This window comes from Centruroides vittatus, unplaced genomic scaffold, assembly GCF_030686945.1.
Source record: "Centruroides vittatus isolate TY-2023 unplaced genomic scaffold, ASM3068694v2 contig_392, whole genome shotgun sequence".
In the NCBI taxonomy this organism is placed as follows: Eukaryota; Metazoa; Arthropoda; class Arachnida; order Scorpiones; family Buthidae; genus Centruroides; species Centruroides vittatus.
The window spans coordinates 740,080-761,077 of record NW_027122208.1 but is presented as its reverse complement, the minus strand read 5'-3'; the positions used below and the strand labels follow the sequence as shown (position 1 = coordinate 761,077).

Genomic DNA, 20,998 nt, shown 5'->3' with positions numbered 1-20,998 from the left:
AGTCAAGAATTGCACGTCTTGTCTGATGTGCACTTCTTGACTGTAATAGCTCCTTTCTTGATGTCAAGCAGGGACATGTCCACCCGGTATGCATCGATTAGTTGACAAGGTCGAGGTGAAGAATAACTCAGTGACCAGCTGATTGACCCAAATGGAGCCTGATTTGAGCCTCCCATTTATTTGAAGCAGAGGTTAAAGCAGTGTACTGGGGTCGTTATGTTGCCCCACAACTACCAGAATCCCCCTTTCTGGCATATGGGACACCACACATGGAAAACACATGGGTGGGCATTCAGATCCCAGAGATGGTAAAGAACAATTACTAAACTATCACTGGAAGGTCCCCTCACCACAGAGAGGAACCCACATCAAAGGTTTTTTGATGAATTGGATAAAATATCTGAAGACTAGCCCTACTTCTAAATCAGGATGAGAAATGAATGAATTAAGTACTCAAAGTCCAGTGAAAAAAAAAAATTAAAAATGTGGCACAGGACTGGCACAGTTTGTGAAGCAAGTAGCTATTTTTTTTTTTGTTTTCTTATCAGTATGGAACAAGAAATAGATTTTAGTGCAACACTTTCATCCTGCAAACGTGCTCATCAATTAAAATATCTATCTGTTAATGTTATTTGTATTCTACTACATGGTTACTGTCCCTAGACAACAATGGCAATTAAGCACACCTTTTGGTCACAACATATTAATTAATTTACTCATTTCTGAAACAAATTTAAGAAATTTTTTTTATGGCATGCTACTAATCTTTTTTTATTTAAGTTACAGTTTTATATATAGTGCTATCTGTTGCAAAAATAAAAATTTTCCACACATTCATGTTCAGATTAAAACAGTAATTATAATAAAGTTAAACATTTTTTTTTTTAAATTTCTACTTAATTTTATGTAAGATTTTAAAAAAAATGATAGTATATGCTTCTCTACCAAAATAAGAAATGTTTTAAATTAATTTTATTGTACACTCTATTACAAAAAGAAATCAATTCTGTAAATGGAATAGTAGTGAAAAAATAAAGTTCATTACAACATTATAATACAATAATATATAACTGAAGAAAAGTTTCATCACAAATGTTGCATGTTAGTAACTTGTGTGAAGCTATCTCTGACATCGATCAGTTTATATTAATTGCCAGACTGCATTTGCCATTTTCTGATTTGTAATATTTGTGATGTTTGTAAAACTGCTCTTCAATGATGCATTCTAGTGCTATAATAAATTTTTTATTTTTTCACTACCATCCCACATGCAGAATTTGATTACCACTGCACACTGGCTTTTAGGTATACCAATTTTTTATATTTAGTGGAATAAATACTAAAATTTATCTTCTCGCCATTGTATAACATTTTTTTTTGTTATCTGTAAGGTCAATTAAATACTTCGAGCGGACATCACGCCAACTATTTTACTGATACAAGAGAAACATTCACATGAAGAGGCATTAAAGAACATTAAAATAAATGTTTTATTTTCCTGCGAGCACTTTTGACATATTTATAAGCGTTGTCTTCAGGCAGAAATAGAATTAAATAGAATTTTTGAACAAAACTTTTTTTTAAAATTAGAACAAAAATGGCATTAACTGCATAAAACATAACAAGTTTAAAATAAGAAAACTTAAAACATCAGATTTAAAAATCTTCATTCTCTGGCAAGACAGCTGGGATCATGAAACCAGTAATATGCTCATCTACACTTTTATCCCCAAGGTTGACACTACTGCAATTCTTCGTCACTTTTATCCTAGTTACACCCTCACTCAGCTACTTACAGGACACGGCAACTTTAAGCAATACTTGCATAGATTTAACCTTGGGGACAATCCACAATGCGATTGTGGTATTCAGGAGGACCAAACATCACTTCACTTAGTTTGTCTTCTTTTTCAGACTAAATTTGGTTAGTTTAAAGTTAGTCCTAGTTGTAAGTTAGATTAGGGACTCTGAGCTTGGTTTCGGTTAGGTTAAATTAGATTAGGAATTGTTAGCTTTAGTCATCTGGTTAGATTCATTTTAGGTTATGGTAGGTTATTTTATTTATTTAGTAAGTTAATGATAAAAAAATATATATTGGGGTCTTGCTTGTTTGTCTTTTGTCGGTCTGCTAGTCTCATCTAGTTTATCATTGTGTTCGTTTGTTTTTTGCACTGTCTGTCTAGCTGTTAAGCAGTATTAAGATTCGTGCTCACATTCAGTTTTATTAGTATTAAGTAGATAAAAGTCTTCCTACTAACAGCCACTTGGCACTAACTTCAACACTTAGCTATTCATGGTGGCACTCAATCATTAATGCTCACTACACTCAGGTTTTCTTTTAGACCTTTCGGGGGACTACAGTCTTGCAGCCTAAAAACTGCATGCCAACATCAAACATAGGGGGTACTGTAGTCACACATATGCCGTTCAGAGGGATCCTACTTTCTCTACTCTCTCTCTCCCTCCTCCTTTCCTTTACCCTCTTTTCTGCTGGCTAAACACCTCGTATGGCTGAAGTCTTTCTTGTATGTATTTCAATATATTATATTTAGAATTAATAAATAAACTAACTTACATTTTTGAGAAAGCTGCATACAACATTGTAGAATTTTGTCGTCATTGCATTCAGCATTTAAATTATTTTCACAAAATGAAGCCTGTGTAAATAAAATTATAAACAAAAACGTTATATATGCAAATAAAAAATTTGTCTTGTATTCATTTGTATTGCAAATAACACATAGTATACAATATTTTATATTATTAAACAAAATTATTACACAACATTCATATCCATCACAACTATCAAACTTTATTGTCAACAGTTGTAGAAAAAAGCTAGACTTTCCTGGCATTCTTTGTTTTTGTCTCTAATAATTGATACCATTAACTTTGTGTCTTCAGACTGGTTTGACAAATATTAAGAGGTGGGGCCATATCTCCTGAACCAATTGTTCGATTTTTATGAAAATTTTAAGAAACATTTCCCTCTAACACACACACTTTCTTGCAAAATTTCAGAAATTTCTGAAAAGTGGTACAGAAGTTATTAAGCTTCAAAGTGAGTGAAAAAAATTGTGCTCCATCATCCACATATATAGAAAAATCTCCAACTTTTTTCTTTTGCATTTCTTGATATTGCAAGGTTCAGAGTCCATAAATGTACAAATCTTGGGAGGGGAGTCATTTTTTTAATTGATCACCATATATGTCACATTTTTACTTTTGCAACTGTTACATAACAGAGGGGAAGTAAAAATATACATAGATTTGCTGAAGCAGTTTATATCATTTTTTTGTCTATAAATATAAAACTCAGAATAAAAAACAATGTTGGATGCATTCCACATTACAATTAAGAAAAAAATTACAGTGAAATTGCTGTTATGTAACTGCAAATGATTTATATATAGATCTCAAATCCCAAGGTCAAATAAATGGGATGTCAAAACAAATGAATTACATTTCATCCTCAAACTGAATGCAATAGTCTTCCTTTTGTGCTTGTAAGTATTATACTCAACAAAAAATTGCAGTCCCATTATTTTAATTCCAATGTAGTGTTTGACTAATTATATTATTTAAGAAGTTATAAGTGTAGTAACAAAATTATGGAATTTATATAAAATTTCTTTGAAAAAACTAGCACAAGTTTAATTAATCTTATTTTCCTGTCAGGTTAAAAACATGACAGATGAAAACAACTTTACATACTACGAATGCAGTACACCCAATATTTACATTCAAATTTGAACAAAAACTAATGATCTTTTTGTTGACCCAATAAAAAATAATATTAATTTCCAAAATTCTCAAAAAAAGTTTTCATGTATTTATTTTTATAAAAAACCATATTTATTTGATATGATGCAATAAGATATTTCAATTAAATTAATTTTTTAATATTAAAATAATAGACATCATCAGAAGTTTCCTAGATTATCAGGTAACTTCTGTACAGTGAAAAATCATAATCAATACAGAGTATATATCACCACTAAATAAAGAAATAATGTAATAATTATATTAGAATATAAAATATTCTAATGTAAATACTCTTGTGTAATAAAAAATATAAAATATTTTAAAATTGTTTTAGAGGATTTTAAATTAAATACTATATAATTTATACAGTATTTATATGAAAGTATTGATGAATTGCAAGATATTTTTAAATAAAAAAATTATACCTCTGTTGCAGTTTGGCCTCGTATTCTAGGATGACCAGATTTTAGTTTCTTGAAAACAAAATGAACAGCTTCCGTAGCTTTGTGAAAAATATTCTACGCAAAATAAAAATATCTTTTAAAAATTTCTAATTTAATTATAGATTTCAAATTAACTTTTATAAAGTAAAAAAATATAAATTCTTATATAATTTAGATAAAAATTCATAAAATACAGTCAATTTTACCTTTGCATTTCTGTTATTTTTTAAAGAATCAAGCTCTTGAATAACAACCCAAGGTATAATAACTAATGGCGTACCATATTCTGCAATTTAAAAATAAATATTGCTTATAGCTATTTAAATTTTTTAAATAAGATAACAGCAGTTTCACACTTAAAATATAAATCATGCTCCAAAACTAACATTAGAAAATATCATTTTTCCAAGCTTAAGCAAAACTAATTTAACTAATTACTATTAGATTTAAATATAATGCATTATAAACAAAGAAATAAATAAAATTTTACTGTAGTTAATAGCATGCCAGAAAATAACAGCACTCTGTAATTTGAAAAATGCTGATAAAAAATAGTCGACTTACTACAGGTTTTTGAAAACAAAAATTTTTTAAAAAAGGTAAAATTTTCAAATGTTTTTCTCTAATTTTATGTTACATTTTTAAAATAAGTCAATTGAAAACAAAGAAGCTTTCAAAGAATTTTTGCCTATTCATCATTTTGTTGGAAAGAATTATATATTACAGGAAATAAGGCATAATAGAGCTACCCTATATATTAATACTATATTAACTTGCATGATATTAAATGTAGCAGTATCTAAACGAAAACTAATCAGCCATACAATTAATAAATTAAATATTGTACTAAAATTTTTTTTGAAATTAAATTTAAAAACCTAAAATTTTTACATAATATTTTTCAATTTGTACTAAAAACATTTGTTTTAGTATATCTTTGGAATTTTTTACACAAAGATTTCGAAACATATAACAGTATATAATAATATTCTTATTGACTGGCTTAGATTTCATCTTGAAAAATATGTTCATAAACTAAATTTTAATAAGTAAATAATGTGATAAATGACATATATATATATTTCTTAAAATTTATATAGAAAAAATACAGAAAAAAACTGTGTGTGTGTGTGTGTGTAATATCTTAGTTTTCTTACTTTTAAATGTCACATACCTGTTATCTGCAATTCTATTAAACATTTTACATATTTTAAATAAGAAAGGAAGATATTTGTATCTACAACAATATACAGATCCTGGAAAATAAATTAATATTCTATTAAATAATTATTTTTTAATTGAACAGTTTAATAAATTAAGTCTCAAATTTTTCATATAATATATATTATTTAATATTTAACACAAATATAGCCGGATGAGTTAATAAAATAAACCAACGATTGCCTAAATATTCGGGCTATAATATGGCTATAATCAAATAAATAATACAAATAAATTTGGTACTAGAGGTAAGCGTTAGGTGCCATTTCTTAACTAAATTAATAATTATAATTTTAATAATTTAATAAATAATTTAGTTAAGAGATGGCACCTAACACTTATTTCTAATACCAAATTTATTTGGATTATTTGATTATAGCCCGAATATTTAGGCAATTGTTGATTTATTATAAATAAAGCACAAGCACTATGATGTGTATTTTACAACTACTAATATTAGACCATCAGTCATAAATTTAAGTATTTTTAATACAGTAGACCCCCCCTATAACACGGGTTCATATAACATGGTGGAAAAATTGCGATCAAGTTTGTATAACATGGTAAAAGAATGAGACAGATTGTCATGGCCGACTCATGTCTCGACAGGATTGGTCGAATCTGGATCAATAGTGGACATTGCACAAACCGTTGAGTTTAAATGAACAGCGGACCTACTAAAACACATTTATTATTCAACAGCCATAAAAATTATATTTCTATTAATGATGTCGTCAAAGTTCAGCGAATTTTTCGCAGAAAGAATAACTTATCAGGAAATGCATCCGCCATTCGATGAGCCGCTCTGTGATGAAAACAAGCTTAAGCAATGGCGTCTTCAAATGGTGAGCACTCAGTAAGTATTCCTACAAGTTTTTGTTTATAGCATAGTTTATATGGATTATTCCCAAAAAATTGTGTGTGTTTTGGAAATGTTTGAGTCAAATTAGTCTAGAGTTGATTAACTTTATGGAAGAAAACCTTTCAAACAGCCGTACCCCCTAAACTGCACAAGTGCCGGGCTGTGAACGGCTCATGTATTTGTAAAATCTAAGTGACTCGTATAACACGGAATTCATATAACACGAAACATATCTACCATGTTATGGGGGGGGGTCTACTGTATTTTATATTCAATTGAATTTAGGATTCTTTGTATGAATATGTTTTTATTTTAACAATGATCTTCAACTGAAGATTTAATTTTGCAATGTTTACCATTAGAAAACATTGAAAACACTACAAGATCAGTGTAACATTGAAGTAAGTGAAAAATTATCTAACTTCTGATTGTAATAGCACCATATGACATGCCACACTATAATACAGCAACCCTCAACATTATAAAAGCATTTATAAGTATATTATTGTTCAAAATTGTAAGAAGTATAACTAACTTATATTTAAAACAAAATTTCCTAGGTATTTTAGATTTTCTGTAAATTACAAAATTTTCCCATGAATGACAACTCTCATTTGCATTCATTTGCAAATCTATTATCTTCCATTCATAATCTCATCTTCATGCTGTTTTCTTTCCCTATCAGACAAATGTGTGTACCATGCTGTGTAACTGCAGCACATTATTCATCTTTTAATTTGTTTTTAATTTTATTTCTAAATGCTTGTAATTTTTCTTGTAAAATTATTTTCTTCCATTTTAATAACACTAATACTGTTTTTTAATATTTTATATTATGACAAATCTAACTTCTTTCTTGTCAAGTCATAATATTTGTAATTATTGCTCCATATTACCAAGATGCACAAAGTCTATGTAGTTATGTATGTCAGATGCAATGTATTTATTTTTTTATACTCCAAATTAAACAATTATCTCTATGATAAGGAATTCAGCCCAGTGAATAATTTCATTGCAAATTATCTTAAACACCACACACCACTCATATACCAGCACATAAAACTTAATGGAAGCACAAATATTTTCAGCCACTTTAAGGGGGCCTTCAGCAGGCAAAGAGAGAAGGTACCTTAACCTATCTGTTGTTGAAATTCTTCTCCGTTGCCTGTGATGCCATGTTGAATTTTCGTCAATGTTAAGCCTAACAATTTAAAAAAAAATAATAATAATCGTCTTTACTGTGTCATTAAAAATTAATTTTTTACGTTGTACAAACAAAATAAATATAGTGAAAAATATAAAAACAAAAAACAAAATTATATTTCAAAGTTCGTTTTAATATAAAAAATATGACGCATAGCAACATCTAGTATCAAAAACATTCTGACGCAGACACGGAAATATTTGGAATCGCCCACGCAGGTCGATGAGATCAACACGGAAATTTTCCGGAACAACGCAGGACAGGTTATAGTAGTTGAAAGTGTTTATGCTTACATTAAATTTTGTGTGCTGGAGTAAGTATGAGTGGTGTGTAGTATTTTTAATCAAATGTTACAGCTTTACAGTGTGTTTAAATTATCTTAAATTACAGAAATTCTTTTTTGCATATTAAATAATTTTATAAAGATAACTGCAATAAACATTTCTTACACTTTTTACTATAAAACAACAACAACCATCAGATATATTACTTTCTTTTGGAAGGAGAAAATTATCCATTATTCTTATAATGCTAAAGATAGAATAAAAGATAAATTTTCATATCTTTTAGCTATATATTATACATTTATAATATAGTATAAAGTTAACTTTGTATTTTTATGCTATATTAAAAGATAATTTCTCCTTACATGACTGGATGAAACTTCTTCAGTTTGCATTGGTTGTATAGATTCAGAGTTCAAAAAATTAGTTAACTAAAAAATTAAAAAAATAAGTTAAAAATAACTCAAATATTAAATGTAATAATTTCAACTAGATCTAATATAAAAAATTATTTAGTTATTGTGACACTGTCACTAATAACCAAACAATTTGTGATTTGGCATTGTGACATCACAATGTCAAACTGAAACTTTTAATCATATTTTAATTTAAAAGGCCATGTTACTTTCAGTCCAGACTGGTTCATAAAAAGTTAATTGGGACTCTGTAATTTGAGTACAGGTACTCCTCACTTTATGACCAAGTTCCGTTCCGACGACCACATCGTTAAGTGAATTGATCAATAAGCGAGGAGCTTGCACCAGGAATATAGGATTGTTGTAAAATTATACAAATTATGCAACAAACTTCATTTTTATCCATAAAAAGACTATTATAATATGCTATTAGCCTATTAGGGCCTACAGTACTATAAGACACTTCTAGTATGCGCAAACCTATTATAGTATGCTTAGTGTGCATGTCACCATTCGCCACTGATTGACACTCAAGCTGAGAAAGGGGATTCCCTGAATTGCAGGTCGAAACTCGATTGGTCGTTAAGCAGATAGGTCGTAAAGTGAAAAGTACCTGTATTATTATAATTTTGGCTTTGTTCTAAATAAAATATTTACTATAAGAATCATCACATTTGTTTTAATTTTAATTTCTAAAGAAAAGTTTTAAACACATATATATTTAGAATTATTCTTTGAAAAATAATCAATATTCATATTATTTTGAATAAAAATATTACTGACAAGATTGAGAATTACCAATTTCACTTTTTAATGAAATGTATGTCATTTTATAGAGATCACCTCCTTGATGAATGTGTCAAAAATACTTTTTCTACAACATTCTTTCTGTAAAAAAAGTCGAAAAAAGATTTTACCACATTTTAAATGTCTTGCTTAATATAAATACTAATAAGAAACAATGATGACCGAGTCGTCTAGTTCATTAGTTCTGCCCTTCAATGTACAGAAGTGCATGATTTTGAGGGCCCACCCATGGCCAAATGGTTCTATTCCCTGAACACTGGGAGTTCAGTCGTAGATTCATGCCTTGCCAGGTCAGGCCAGTCATGTGGAGTTTTCCAGCTTTTCTCCACATCTATAATGCCCGAATAGGGACCAGTTACCCTTACAAAGACCTCCCGGAAGGCATTCTCCCTAGGCAGATTGCCCAGGTGTTGCATTGCCATAACTTAATAAAACAAACAAAAAAGCACGATTTTGAGGCATTTATTTATTTGTTTTTCTCCATGTTTATTTTATCCATGTTCATATTTCTCCACTTAAATAATAGTTAGATTATTCAAATGATTAATATTAACCCACCTGATAAGTTTTAAACTGCATGTAATGGCTGTTTTCCATCATTTTTATTAATTATTTGCACATGGCAAAAGTAGCTCCTTTTGTTTTAAAAAGTATACAGTTTAAGATTGGTAGAATAATTATTGTCTTGCTTACAAAAGAATGACTCCCTTCTGCTGTAATTTGAAGGATTGTTTGCAGAAACCTGTTAGTGGCGAGTCATTGACGTTGAAAGTCGAGAAGGGAATGACTATTTTGATGGTAGAGTGGTAACACTGCCAGATAATTAAAGCACACATTTGAAATTCATAATATCAGGAAACAAGTTTGTTACTAAAAGAAGATTTTGGCATTACTAAAAAATTATGTACACTTATGGAATTCTTTTTAAAGGTAATTAAAATGCAGTGTTTAAGTAGGCTTACAAGAAGTCCTGCTTTGATGATGTGTCCCTGCATCCTAGCCAGTTTGTCATTTTGTCTTGGTTATTTGGTAAAATTTTAAAAGTGCCGAAGATACAAGACAGCCTCGGATAAAATGGCGATTTGGCAACTAAAATATCCCTTCTGTTACACTCACTGTTGCCAATCTAAATATTTTGTATCTAGATCTAAGTACTTTTAATATTGTCTAGATGTTCCTCCAAAATTTATAGCATGTGGCCTAATTAATTTAAATGTTTTATTTTTTCATCCTCATATCCTTTCACAGAATTTATAATAGCATGAAGCCTATGAAATCCAGATATTTTTATTTCATTTTTAGATATTTTGTTTCAATTAGAGTTGGCAACACTGAAACTTACACTGGTCTAGTGTTGCCAATTTAGCAGTGGAGATTTTTCTAAAGAGGTTTTTTTTTAGTAAATTTAGCTACATTTTAGAGATTTTTTAACAAAATCAAAAAATTTCATAGAACTATTAAAATTTAATAAATTTCTTCATTTATATTATCTTTAATGTGCAATAATTATGTGCATAAGTCAGAAATCTTATTTTTAATAAGTAGCAACACTAATCAGAGCTCAAGTTTTCTTATCATGTCCAAATATGGTAAACATTTGTAAAGGGGACAGAGCTTAATGGGCATTATCGTCGCGACTAACAGTAGCAGGTCCAATCCTGATTCAAATAGTTTGTCAATTTTCTTAAAGTTTGATATTGATCATTGTTACATTCAAAATTTGGGAATCCTTATAAGTTACCTATCCCGCATCGTGAGTAACAGAGTGCTGTAATATAGTCATTTTGTGATAAAATTATTTACTATTATTTATTGGTATTGCAATTTATTATTTATTACCCTGATATCAGTGAAAATGCCAAATGAAAGAAAATACACTCAAAAATTTCAAATAGAATGGCTAAGTGACAATAGGTATAAAAATTGGTTGCAGGAAATAAAAGGAGAAAATGCAAAAGGTTGCTGTAAATATTGTAATTGCAGTTTGATAGCAAAAGTAAGTGATTTAGAAAAGCATAGAAAAACTCAAAAACATATAAAAGCCGAGCCATCATTTAGTATTCAGCGGAGTAGTGAGACTCGTTGGATGTCAATTCAGACCGCTATTCATAAAATTTTGAAACAATGGAATGATTTAAAGGCAAATTTTAATTTGGCCAGAACAAACGATGTTATACGGCAGAAATTTTGTTTTCAATGTTTGATGATCAAAAAAATTTCTTATTTCTTTTATTTCTTAAACCTGTACTTGATGAAGTTCAGAGATTAAATAAAATATTTGAATCTGAGAATAATGATCTACAAAGTTGCTACAGGACTTGCTAAATTTAATAGAATCTTGTTGTTCTAAGATTGTTAATCTCTGCACACAAAGCTAGAACTAATTTAAAATCGTAAGTACAAAAAAACCTTTCACACGCTGTTTCTAGCAAACAAATTGGTGAGCACAAATGTTTTCGGCCGTTTTAAAAGGCCTTCTTCAGGTGCACTGAGGACGGTTGGAAAGTCGGATAGCAAATGTTTACGTGACGTCATTGTTTATGAGGGGTTTCCTCTTACAAGTGATGTCTTAGCAGAGAAGGTTTAAACGAAATTGACCTTGGAAAATATTTTAAGATTAGCGGAGCTGCGTGAACTATTGTCGAAGATATGCGAATTGTGAAAGGTGGAAAAAAAGGGAAGGAAATAGAAAGAAAAAGGGAAAAAAGAAACCTGATAAATTTAGAAACTGCACGAGAGAACGAAGCGGACAAGGAGAAGGTGGACCGGCCTATTTAATTAAGGGGGTTATCGAGGAGTGACCGCCAGGCAGGGGAGAGCGAATCTGCATCCCTGCTGTTAATGCAGTTTCCTTTGAGGGACTCAGTAAAAATTTCTATAGCTTCGATTGTTCTAAGTTTGCTAGAGTCAACAATAGGAACGGTAATCCTAGCATCTTCCCATTCGGCCGTTATACTGGGTTCGCTTGCGAACTGGGCTAGGGTGGAGTTAAATTTTTTGTTGCGCGCGTCGTACCTATGCTCAGCTATCCTTTTGGTAAGCGATCTGTTGGTTGAGCCTATGTAGGTTAATTTATTGCTTAGCTTAACTCTATTGTCCACCAGCGGAACAGAGTAAACCCCTGGAATCCTGGCTTCACTGCATTTATCCTTGTTATTTGTTAGAAGCTTATAAATGGTAGGGCTGCGCTTGTACGTAACACCAACTTTGGCTTTTTTGGATAAGATTTTATACGCTTGGCTCAACCTAGGGTCGAAATCAACAACAAATTGCTTACTTCGCAGGTTATGAGGACTGGAACTAACAGCTTTGTTAACAACGAGATCACGCATTCTCTGGGCCAGCACATCTATAAATTTACCGTTGTAACCGTGGGCTACGGCGATGCGTTTGATGTGCTGGATTTCACAAAACGCGTCATTAGTGTTAGAGCAATGGGTATAGGCCATACGGATCAGGGCCCTGTAGGCGGAAATTTTTATAGGTAAAGGGGTCGTTCGAGGTTGAGGGGATGAAGAAAGGTTGAAGATTAGGCTTATGGAATACATTAGTAGTTATACAACCGCGGTCTAGGAAAATACTGAGGTCAAGGAAATGGGCCAACCTATCTTCCTGCTGATCAAGCTTTAACTTAAGCCCATACGGATTGTTATTAACAGTCTGCAACAGCTTATCGACGTCCGGTTCGGATCTCCAAATAATAAGAATATCATCAACATACCACGTGTAGAGTACAATGTCTGCATTGAAGGTTTGTAGGACTTTGCTATCTAATTTTCTAACCACTAACTCACAGAGGTCTCCAGACAGGGGGCTACCCATTGGGACCCCTCTTCTTTGAAGGTAGATTCGCTGGTTGAAGGGGAAAAAGGAGTTGTAGCATACTAGGTGGGCCAGCTCCAAAATCTGCTTGTGGTGCTTAGGTCCGGGCAGAACTGCTTGGAAGAGGAAGTCTCTAAGGGCACAGAAACATGGCTCCAATTTAATGGACGGATACATAGCTTCATAGTCCAACACTGTGATAAATTCTTGCCTGGTTAAAGCAATGCCTTGTAATTTAGAGACGAGTTCACCCGCGTTCGAAACGGTGTAGCTATATTCTTTCAAATAAGCTCTGAGGAGCTCATGCAGACCTCTTTCAAGGGGGAGTGTTGGGGATCTTGACTTGTCCACGATCGGCCGTATTTGTTTGCCTGGTTTATGGGCTTTAGCATAGCCAAAAAGCCTTGGTACCTCGGGAGACCTCATCGTTGCATTCCCTAGGCGTAGGTGTTTAGCTAGAGGTGAACAGGTAAATCTAACAACCCTATTCTGGAGCTTGTCTAAGAAACTTTCCGCAATATTTTGGCATTCCGTAGACCTGATATATTCCTCGAGGAGCTGAACGTACGTATGCTTCTTCATAAGAACGACGTTTCTGCTTTTATCCGCCCTAGTAAGGGTGATATCGTTAGCCTGTAACCATTTCTTACTCTTATCTACGCTTGTCCAGAAAACCTTGTCTCTGTCGTCAACCTCTTTAATTCTTCTGCTGAGCGCTGTATTCCATCTAAAGAACTCTTTATGTTGAGCTCTAACGGGCAGTAGAAGTTTCTCGATATTCAGAACGATAGTATAGGCTGAGATTTTCGGAGGTTTTGGAGCGAACATAGGCCCAAATCTAAAGGCTTGAAGCAACTCTTCCGGAGGTTTAATATTGTCCCAGCATATGAGGGGACATTCCAGCTTGTTTTTGCGCTGTTTCTTTTGGTTTTTCATGACCCAACTCAATTTTTTGGCGTATTTCCTGCGTAGAGACTGCTGAACTTGCTCTTGTAGGTTTATGACTCTGGAGTTGAAATGGCATTGCCGGCCAAGCTATACAGAAAAAATGTCTTAGCTTTAACAAGACTCAGAGAAAAATTATATTTCTTATTGGACTGTAAACGGAACAAGGTTTTTCCAACGTCGATCCAAAAAATCAGTTTACCGACAGGCTGCTCCTCCCTGCTCCCAAAGGTCAAGTTTTTCTGCCTTAGAATAGCCATTCGAAGCACCAGGAAGTCGTTATATGCTAGCTTGCACCAGCTTATCAATCTCGAAAACACCCTCTTTAACTCCGACCCGGTCCTCCTGTCAAATGTCAACTCCAGAGTCATAAACCTACAAGAGCAAGTTCAGCAGTCTCTACGCAGGAAATACGCCAAAAAATTGAGTTGGGTCATGAAAAACCAAAAGAAACAGCGCAAAAACAAGCTGGAATCTCCCCTCATATGCTGGGACAATATTAAACCTCCGGAAGAGTTGCTTCAAGCCTTTAGATTTGGGCCTATGTTCGCTCCAAAACCTCCGAAAATCTCAGCCTATACTATCGTTCTGAATATCGAGAAACTTCTACTGCCCGTTAGAGCTCAACATAAAGAGTTCTTTAGATGGAATACAGCGCTCAGCAGAAGAATTAAAGAGGTTGACGACAGAGACAAGGTTTTCTGGACAAGCGTAGATAAGAGTAAGAAATGGTTACAGGCTAACGATATCACCCTTACTAGGGCGGATAAAAGCAGAAACGTCGTTCTTATGAAGAAGCATACGTACGTTCAGCTCCTCGAGGAATATATCAGGTCTACGGAATGCCAAAATATTGCGGAAAGTTTCTTAGACAAGCTCCAGAATAGGGTTGTTAGATTTACCTGTTCACCTCTAGCTAAACACCTACGCCTAGGGAATGCAACGATGAGGTCTCCCGAGGTACCAAGGCTTTTTGGCTATGCTAAAGTCCATAAACCAGGCAAACAAATACGGCCGATCGTGGACAAGTCAAGATCCCCAACACTCCCCCTTGAAAGAGGTCTGCATGAGCTCCTCAGAGCTTATTTGAAAGAATATAGCTACACCGTTTCGAACGCGGGTGAACTCGTCTCTAAATTACAAGGCATTGCTTTAACCAGGCAAGAATTTATCACAGTGTTGGACTATGAAGCTATGTATCCGTCCATTAAATTGGAGCCATGTTTCTGTGCCCTTAGAGACTTCCTCTTCCAAGCAGTTCTGCCCGGACCTAAGCACCACAAGCAGATTTTGGAGCTGGCCCACCTAGTATGCTACAACTCCTTTTTCCCCTTCAACCAGCGAATCTACCTTCAAAGAAGAGGGGTCCCAATGGGTAGCCCCCTGTCTGGAGACCTCTGTGAGTTAGTGGTTAGAAAATTAGATAGCAAAGTCCTACAAACCTTCAATGCAGACATTGTACTCTACACGTGGTATGTTGATGATATTCTTATTATTTGGAGATCCGAACCGGACGTCGATAAGCTGTTGCAGACTGTTAATAACAATCCGTATGGGCTTAAGTTAAAGCTTGATCAGCAGGAAGATAGGTTGGCCCATTTCCTTGACCTCAGTATTTTCCTAGACCGCGGTTGTATAACTACTAATGTATTCCATAAGCCTAATCTTCAACCTTTCTTCATCCCCTCAACCTCGAACGACCCCTTTACCTATAAAAATTTCCGCCTACAGGGCCCTGATCCGTATGGCCTATACCCATTGCTCTAACACTAATGACGCGTTTTGTGAAATCCAGCACATCAAACGCATCGCCGTAGCCCACGGTTACAACGGTAAATTTATAGATGTGCTGGCCCAGAGAATGCGTGATCTCGTTGTTAACAAAGCTGTTAGTTCCAGTCCTCATAACCTGCGAAGTAAGCAATTTGTTGTTGATTTCGACCCTAGGTTGAGCCAAGCGTATAAAATCTTATCCAAAAAAGCCAAAGTTGGTGTTACGTACAAGCGCAGCCCTACCATTTATAAGCTTCTAACAAATAACAAGGATAAATGCAGTGAAGCCAGGATTCCAGGGGTTTACTCTGTTCCGCTGGTGGACAATAGAGTTAAGCTAAGCAATAAATTAACCTACATAGGCTCAACCAACAGATCGCTTACCAAAAGGATAGCTGAGCATAGGTACGACGCGCGCAACAAAAAATTTAACTCCACCCTAGCCCAGTTCGCAAGCGAACCCAGTATAACGGCCGAATGGGAAGATGCTAGGATTACCGTTCCTATTGTTGACTCTAGCAAACTTAGAACAATCGAAGCTATAGAAATTTTTACTGAGTCCCTCAAAGGAAACTGCATTAACAGCAGGGATGCAGATTCGCTCTCCCCTGCCTGGCGGTCACTCCTCGATAACCCCCTTAATTAAATAGGCCGGTCCACCTTCTCCTTGTCCGCTTCGTTCTCTCGTGCAGTTTCTAAATTTATCAGGTTTCTTTTTTCCCTTTTTCTTTCTATTTCCTTCCCTTTTTTTCCACCTTTCACAATTCGCATATCTTCGACAATAGTTCACGCAGCTCCGCTAATCTTAAAATATTTTCCAAGGTCAATTTCGTTTAAACCTTCTCTGCTAAGACATCACTTGTAAGAGGAAACCCCTCATAAACAATGACGTCACGTAAACATTTGCTATCCGACTTTCCAACCGTCCTCAGTGCACCTGAAGAAGGCCTTTTAAAACGGCCGAAAACGTTTGTGCTCACCAATTTGTTTGCTAGAAACAGCGTGTGAAAGGTTTTTTGTACTTACGATTCTAAGATTGTTATTCCAGGAACAAAAATAACAAATGATGTAGTGATTGAAAACCATTTAGCACTCAATCCATATTTGGGTTATGAGTTTGAAACTGAAATAAACAATTTCGTACTGTTAGATGAAGAAAAGAAAAACATTCGTAGTTGCTGCATTGCCTTCCTTTTGTCTCTTATAAAACAACTTTGGCAAAGGTTACCTGACAATATATCAATGTTGAAAACCATGACGTCACTGAGTATTGAACATTGTCTCAACCAAATTAAAAGTGATATAATAAACCTTGCAAAAATGTTTTTCACTGATGATGCAGTACTAACTCGCATTGACTTTCAATGGAGGAAAATCCCTACAATCCAGTGATAAGAAGCTTCCAGCACAATAAACCTGTGGATGGAAGTAGCTCAATACCAAGATGCTGCCAGAAAAAAATCCCTTTTAAGACTTGGTCAATTTTGTTTTAAAAATTCTTTTATTACCTCACTCAAACGCAGAAGTAGAGTGTTTATTTAGTCAGATGAATATTGTTAAGACCAAACTGCGAAATAGATTGAATATTATTTCACACAGTAGCATATTAACGATTAGATATAGTTTGAAAATATTAGAGAAATGCAGCTATGATTATGAATTGCCAGCAAATGTCATTCGAAAAATAGGCACTTTAAAATCATATCAACATTTACAGTTTGAAGCAGGACCATCTTTTGAACACAATGAAGAAATTGAAGAAGTAATGGAATTTAGCAACGAATGGACTTTTTGAATAAAGTTAAAAATAGATTAATTAAAGGTTCATTTTTATTTTTTGTTTATCTATTTTTTTAGAGAATTTTGAAAAATTTTTAGCTATTTTTAGAGAGTTTTTTGTTTGCTTTTAGCTACTTTTATTTTTTTCAGTTGGCAACCCTACACTGGTCAAATGTAAACTGTTTTTCAGAATTTTCAGTAACTCACTGTGGGTGTTCAGACATTAAAAGTCACTTGAAATGTGCAAATCATAAGGCAAACCTAGTAGCAATAGGAACTTCCACAAATATATTGTCATATTTTAATGGTACCAATTTAAGTGACAAAAAATTTTTAAAGAAAGTTTACACTAGTAATAAATATTAATAAGTTCTTAATAATAGGGTATGCTTAGCTGAGTTATTAAAAATTGCTTTTAACTCGTTTTTTATTAACAACTTCTTTATTTAGCCTTTTCAAATCAAAAGTACTTATCCCAGTAAGCTTTTTTTTGTGTTGTGACTATTTTTCAAAATTGTCCCAGTTTGAAAAAAAAAAATTATTATAGTAAGCTTATGTTTAAGTATGTTTGTTGTACTGATATTTTAACTTATTTCAAAATCCAAGTACAGTGTTATTCTTGCTAGATATCAATTAACTAATAATAGAAAGTCATCCCTCTAACTTTGTTCAAGGAGAAAATTTTTGAATTGAAATAACATGTCTTCCAGCCCAAAGCAAAACTTGGTTTATAGTTAATTAGTGTCTCCTACCCCCAAACTTTCCTTATCTGGTCTTAACTTCATCTGTCTAATATCATTCTCAAAATTAAGGATGGACAGACAGAGGACAGTGGAAATTTATAGGTCTACAATTTTTACATATTGCAGCCCAACAATATGAGTGATCTCTTGCACAGTGAAAGGCAAAACCAGATAATTTGAACATCAACACTTCTTATTAATTAATCTTAACTCTGTTTGCATTAATCAAGACATTTTAAATGAAGTATAATCTTTTTTTTTCAGCTTTCTTACAAAATCGTACTTACAGTATGGTACATTTATCAGAAGAAATCTATACAAAATGAACCACATTTCATTAAAATGTGGCATTATTAATTGTCAACTTTCTGTTGTGAGTTTCTTTGAAAATACATAATAAAAATAAAACTAAAAAATATCTTGTTTACAATGACCATAAAATTTTAATCAATGCATAAATCAATATAATTTTTCTAATACTACCGACAGTCTGACAGTACATTGATAGAATACTAAAGTAATGTAAATTTTACTTAATTATATAAAATGATACATTAACAGAAAAACCCTCAAAGTATTTGTATTGTCTTTTCATGATATTTCATAATGTACAGTCCAGAAAAACTAATTTTAAACTGAAAAATATAATAAAAATTACACAATTTTTGTTATATTTCAGTTTAGAATTAGTTGTTGGATGTAAACAATATATTAATTTAATAAATTATCTGCATGTTTTAATGAAGAATAAGTGACATTTGAAAAAATTCTATTTATTATTTACTTTTGTTTCATTCAATATTAATAATGACGTACATAATATTAATAATCTTAAATCACATATAATGAAAACCATCTAAAAATTTACTGTAATAATTTACTTACATCAATCATTTCAACATCGTCTGATTCTTTTTCATCAAAATCTAATTAAAAGTAAATCATTCTTGATTAATTTTTTTACAAATTTAACTATTTACAATTAAAGAAATTTTTAAATACCTTTGAAGTGAACTGAATTATTACTTGATAAACATCTTTCTGGAGTGATCAAATCTTTACACACTATATTTCTGCTACTTGGAGTTTTATCATCATTAGTTAATGCTACTGATATCGTTGAATTTGATTCAAAACAGCAGTTTTGTAAAGTATATTTTCTTTTATTTTTACGTGACTTTTCATTTTCTGAAAACACTTTTACCGAAACAATTCTCTTCAATGAGCCAGATGTTTCGGGTTTTTCCTTACATTCTACATTGTCACTTTTAACAGAATTTGCAGGAAGTTTCACCTCATTCTTTACCTTCCTTAGCTCATTCAACAACCGTTTCTTGAGTTGGTCGTGTGGCTTTGTTAATTTTTTGTGTTGTGGTTCATTTTTAATTTTATTTCTTGATAATTTAGTATTTTCACTTGAAATCTTACGGATTGCAGAATCCTAAACAAAAAGAATCATTAAAAATTTATAACACGAATAAAATATATTAAAAATGTATTTTCAGGGAATTTACTGTATTAAATAACTTAATTGCAAATTATGCAACTATATAATTCTTTTTTAAAGATGCCTAAAAACATGTTCATATTATATGTTCACGAAAAAACCTCTTTAAAATTTAAAAAATATAGGGAAATGCAATTAATTTATCTTTCGAAAAGTAAAAACACCATCAAAATCTCAGGTATTTCTTTTAATTGAATGGAAACAGAAAATTTTATTATAAAGTGTTAGTAAAGTAAAATATAACAAAATAAATTAAGTAATAAACCGATTTTCCCGAACAACACTAAGGTATCAATGTTTCCTAAATATGATAAAGTTTTCCCTATCAATCAATTAGGCACTATAATAATTCATTCCTTGCACATGTAGTTCATTCACCAATTCTTATCAATTCAAAAAGCAAAACGCTTGTCACTATCACATGCATTTTGGAGATGACAGTCTGTCATTAGTTGCATTTTTCAAAGTAAAAATGCAACTGAAAAGGAAGAAATTGCTTTTTGGAATGCATAATGTGATAAAGAAAAAAAGTTTAATTATTGATTGGACTGATTGAGGGCATTATGGCTAAGTTGTGTCAGATCCAGATGTAAAGCAGAAATAAAGAATATTTTCAGGCCCTAAAATTTCCCCAAAATTTATTGCACATAAAATGAAACAATTTATAAATCTAATTACTACTATGTACAGTAAGATCCTGCTTAACGCGTGGGATGCATTCCTAGACGACAAAGTGCTAGACGAAACAACATTAAACAAGGTCATTTTAACAAAGTAAATAGGGATAGGGGAACATGCAACTAAAATCAAACAAATTTTACTTTAATTTTAAATTATTTTTATGTTAATTTGTATAATAATACGTTAAATAACACATAAACATGCACACAGTAATGTAAAGTCATTTTTTGTGATGAAGGTCCTGACTTTTCTGAAATTCTTATTCTTTTGAAATGAAGTCATGTAGTTTCATTTGTTACTTTTTTTTCTTTCCTTAATCAAATATTGGTAGCGGAAGATTGCATCCAAAATGCCTCGTCTTGCTTTTACACTCCTTTCAAAATCTGCATCATTCACTACAATTTGATCAATGATTTCAGTTATTGTTACCAAACTTTTACTAAGGAAATCTGTAGAGAAATTTTTTGGGTTCTTAATTTTCAGAATATCTGTTTTCCAGTTCTACGTGAATTCCTTGTTCTGCCAGTTCTTGAAGGTCGTCATTGGTAAGACTCTCACCAGAAACCTGCAGTAACTCCTCAATATCTAGCTCGTCTACATTTCCTAGTCCTGCTGTATCGATTAAGTTGACTTTGGTCAACCTAACGATACAGTGATAGGCTCTTCTCATTGAGAATTCTTGGATATCTTCAGCCATAACTTCTTCCTTCCACACTTCATTTGTGCATTTATCTTTGCAAGCAAAG

General features: G+C 32.5%; 1 protein-coding gene across 2 annotated transcripts in view; it reads right to left on the bottom strand.

Annotated features, from left to right (window-relative positions):
- Nucleotides 1–20,998, bottom strand: part of Swt1 (Swt1 RNA endoribonuclease) — a 275,536-nt gene that overhangs the window by 209,569 nt on the left and 44,969 nt on the right. For both annotated transcript variants that reach the window (XR_010880852.1, XM_067271167.1), the window contains exons 3-9: nt 19,067–19,505; nt 18,950–18,990; nt 8,145–8,210; nt 5,383–5,464; nt 4,415–4,494; nt 4,191–4,283; nt 2,576–2,657 (exon numbers count right to left, since the gene is read on the bottom strand). Coding sequence is in view for 1 of the 2 variants with exons in the window: in XM_067271167.1 (XP_067127268.1) it covers nt 2,576–2,657; nt 4,191–4,283; nt 4,415–4,494; nt 5,383–5,464; nt 8,145–8,210; nt 18,950–18,990; nt 19,067–19,505 (883 nt within the window). In the remaining variant the exon portion in view is untranslated. The remainder of the gene's footprint in view (nt 1–2,575; nt 2,658–4,190; nt 4,284–4,414; nt 4,495–5,382; nt 5,465–8,144; nt 8,211–18,949; nt 18,991–19,066; nt 19,506–20,998) is intronic.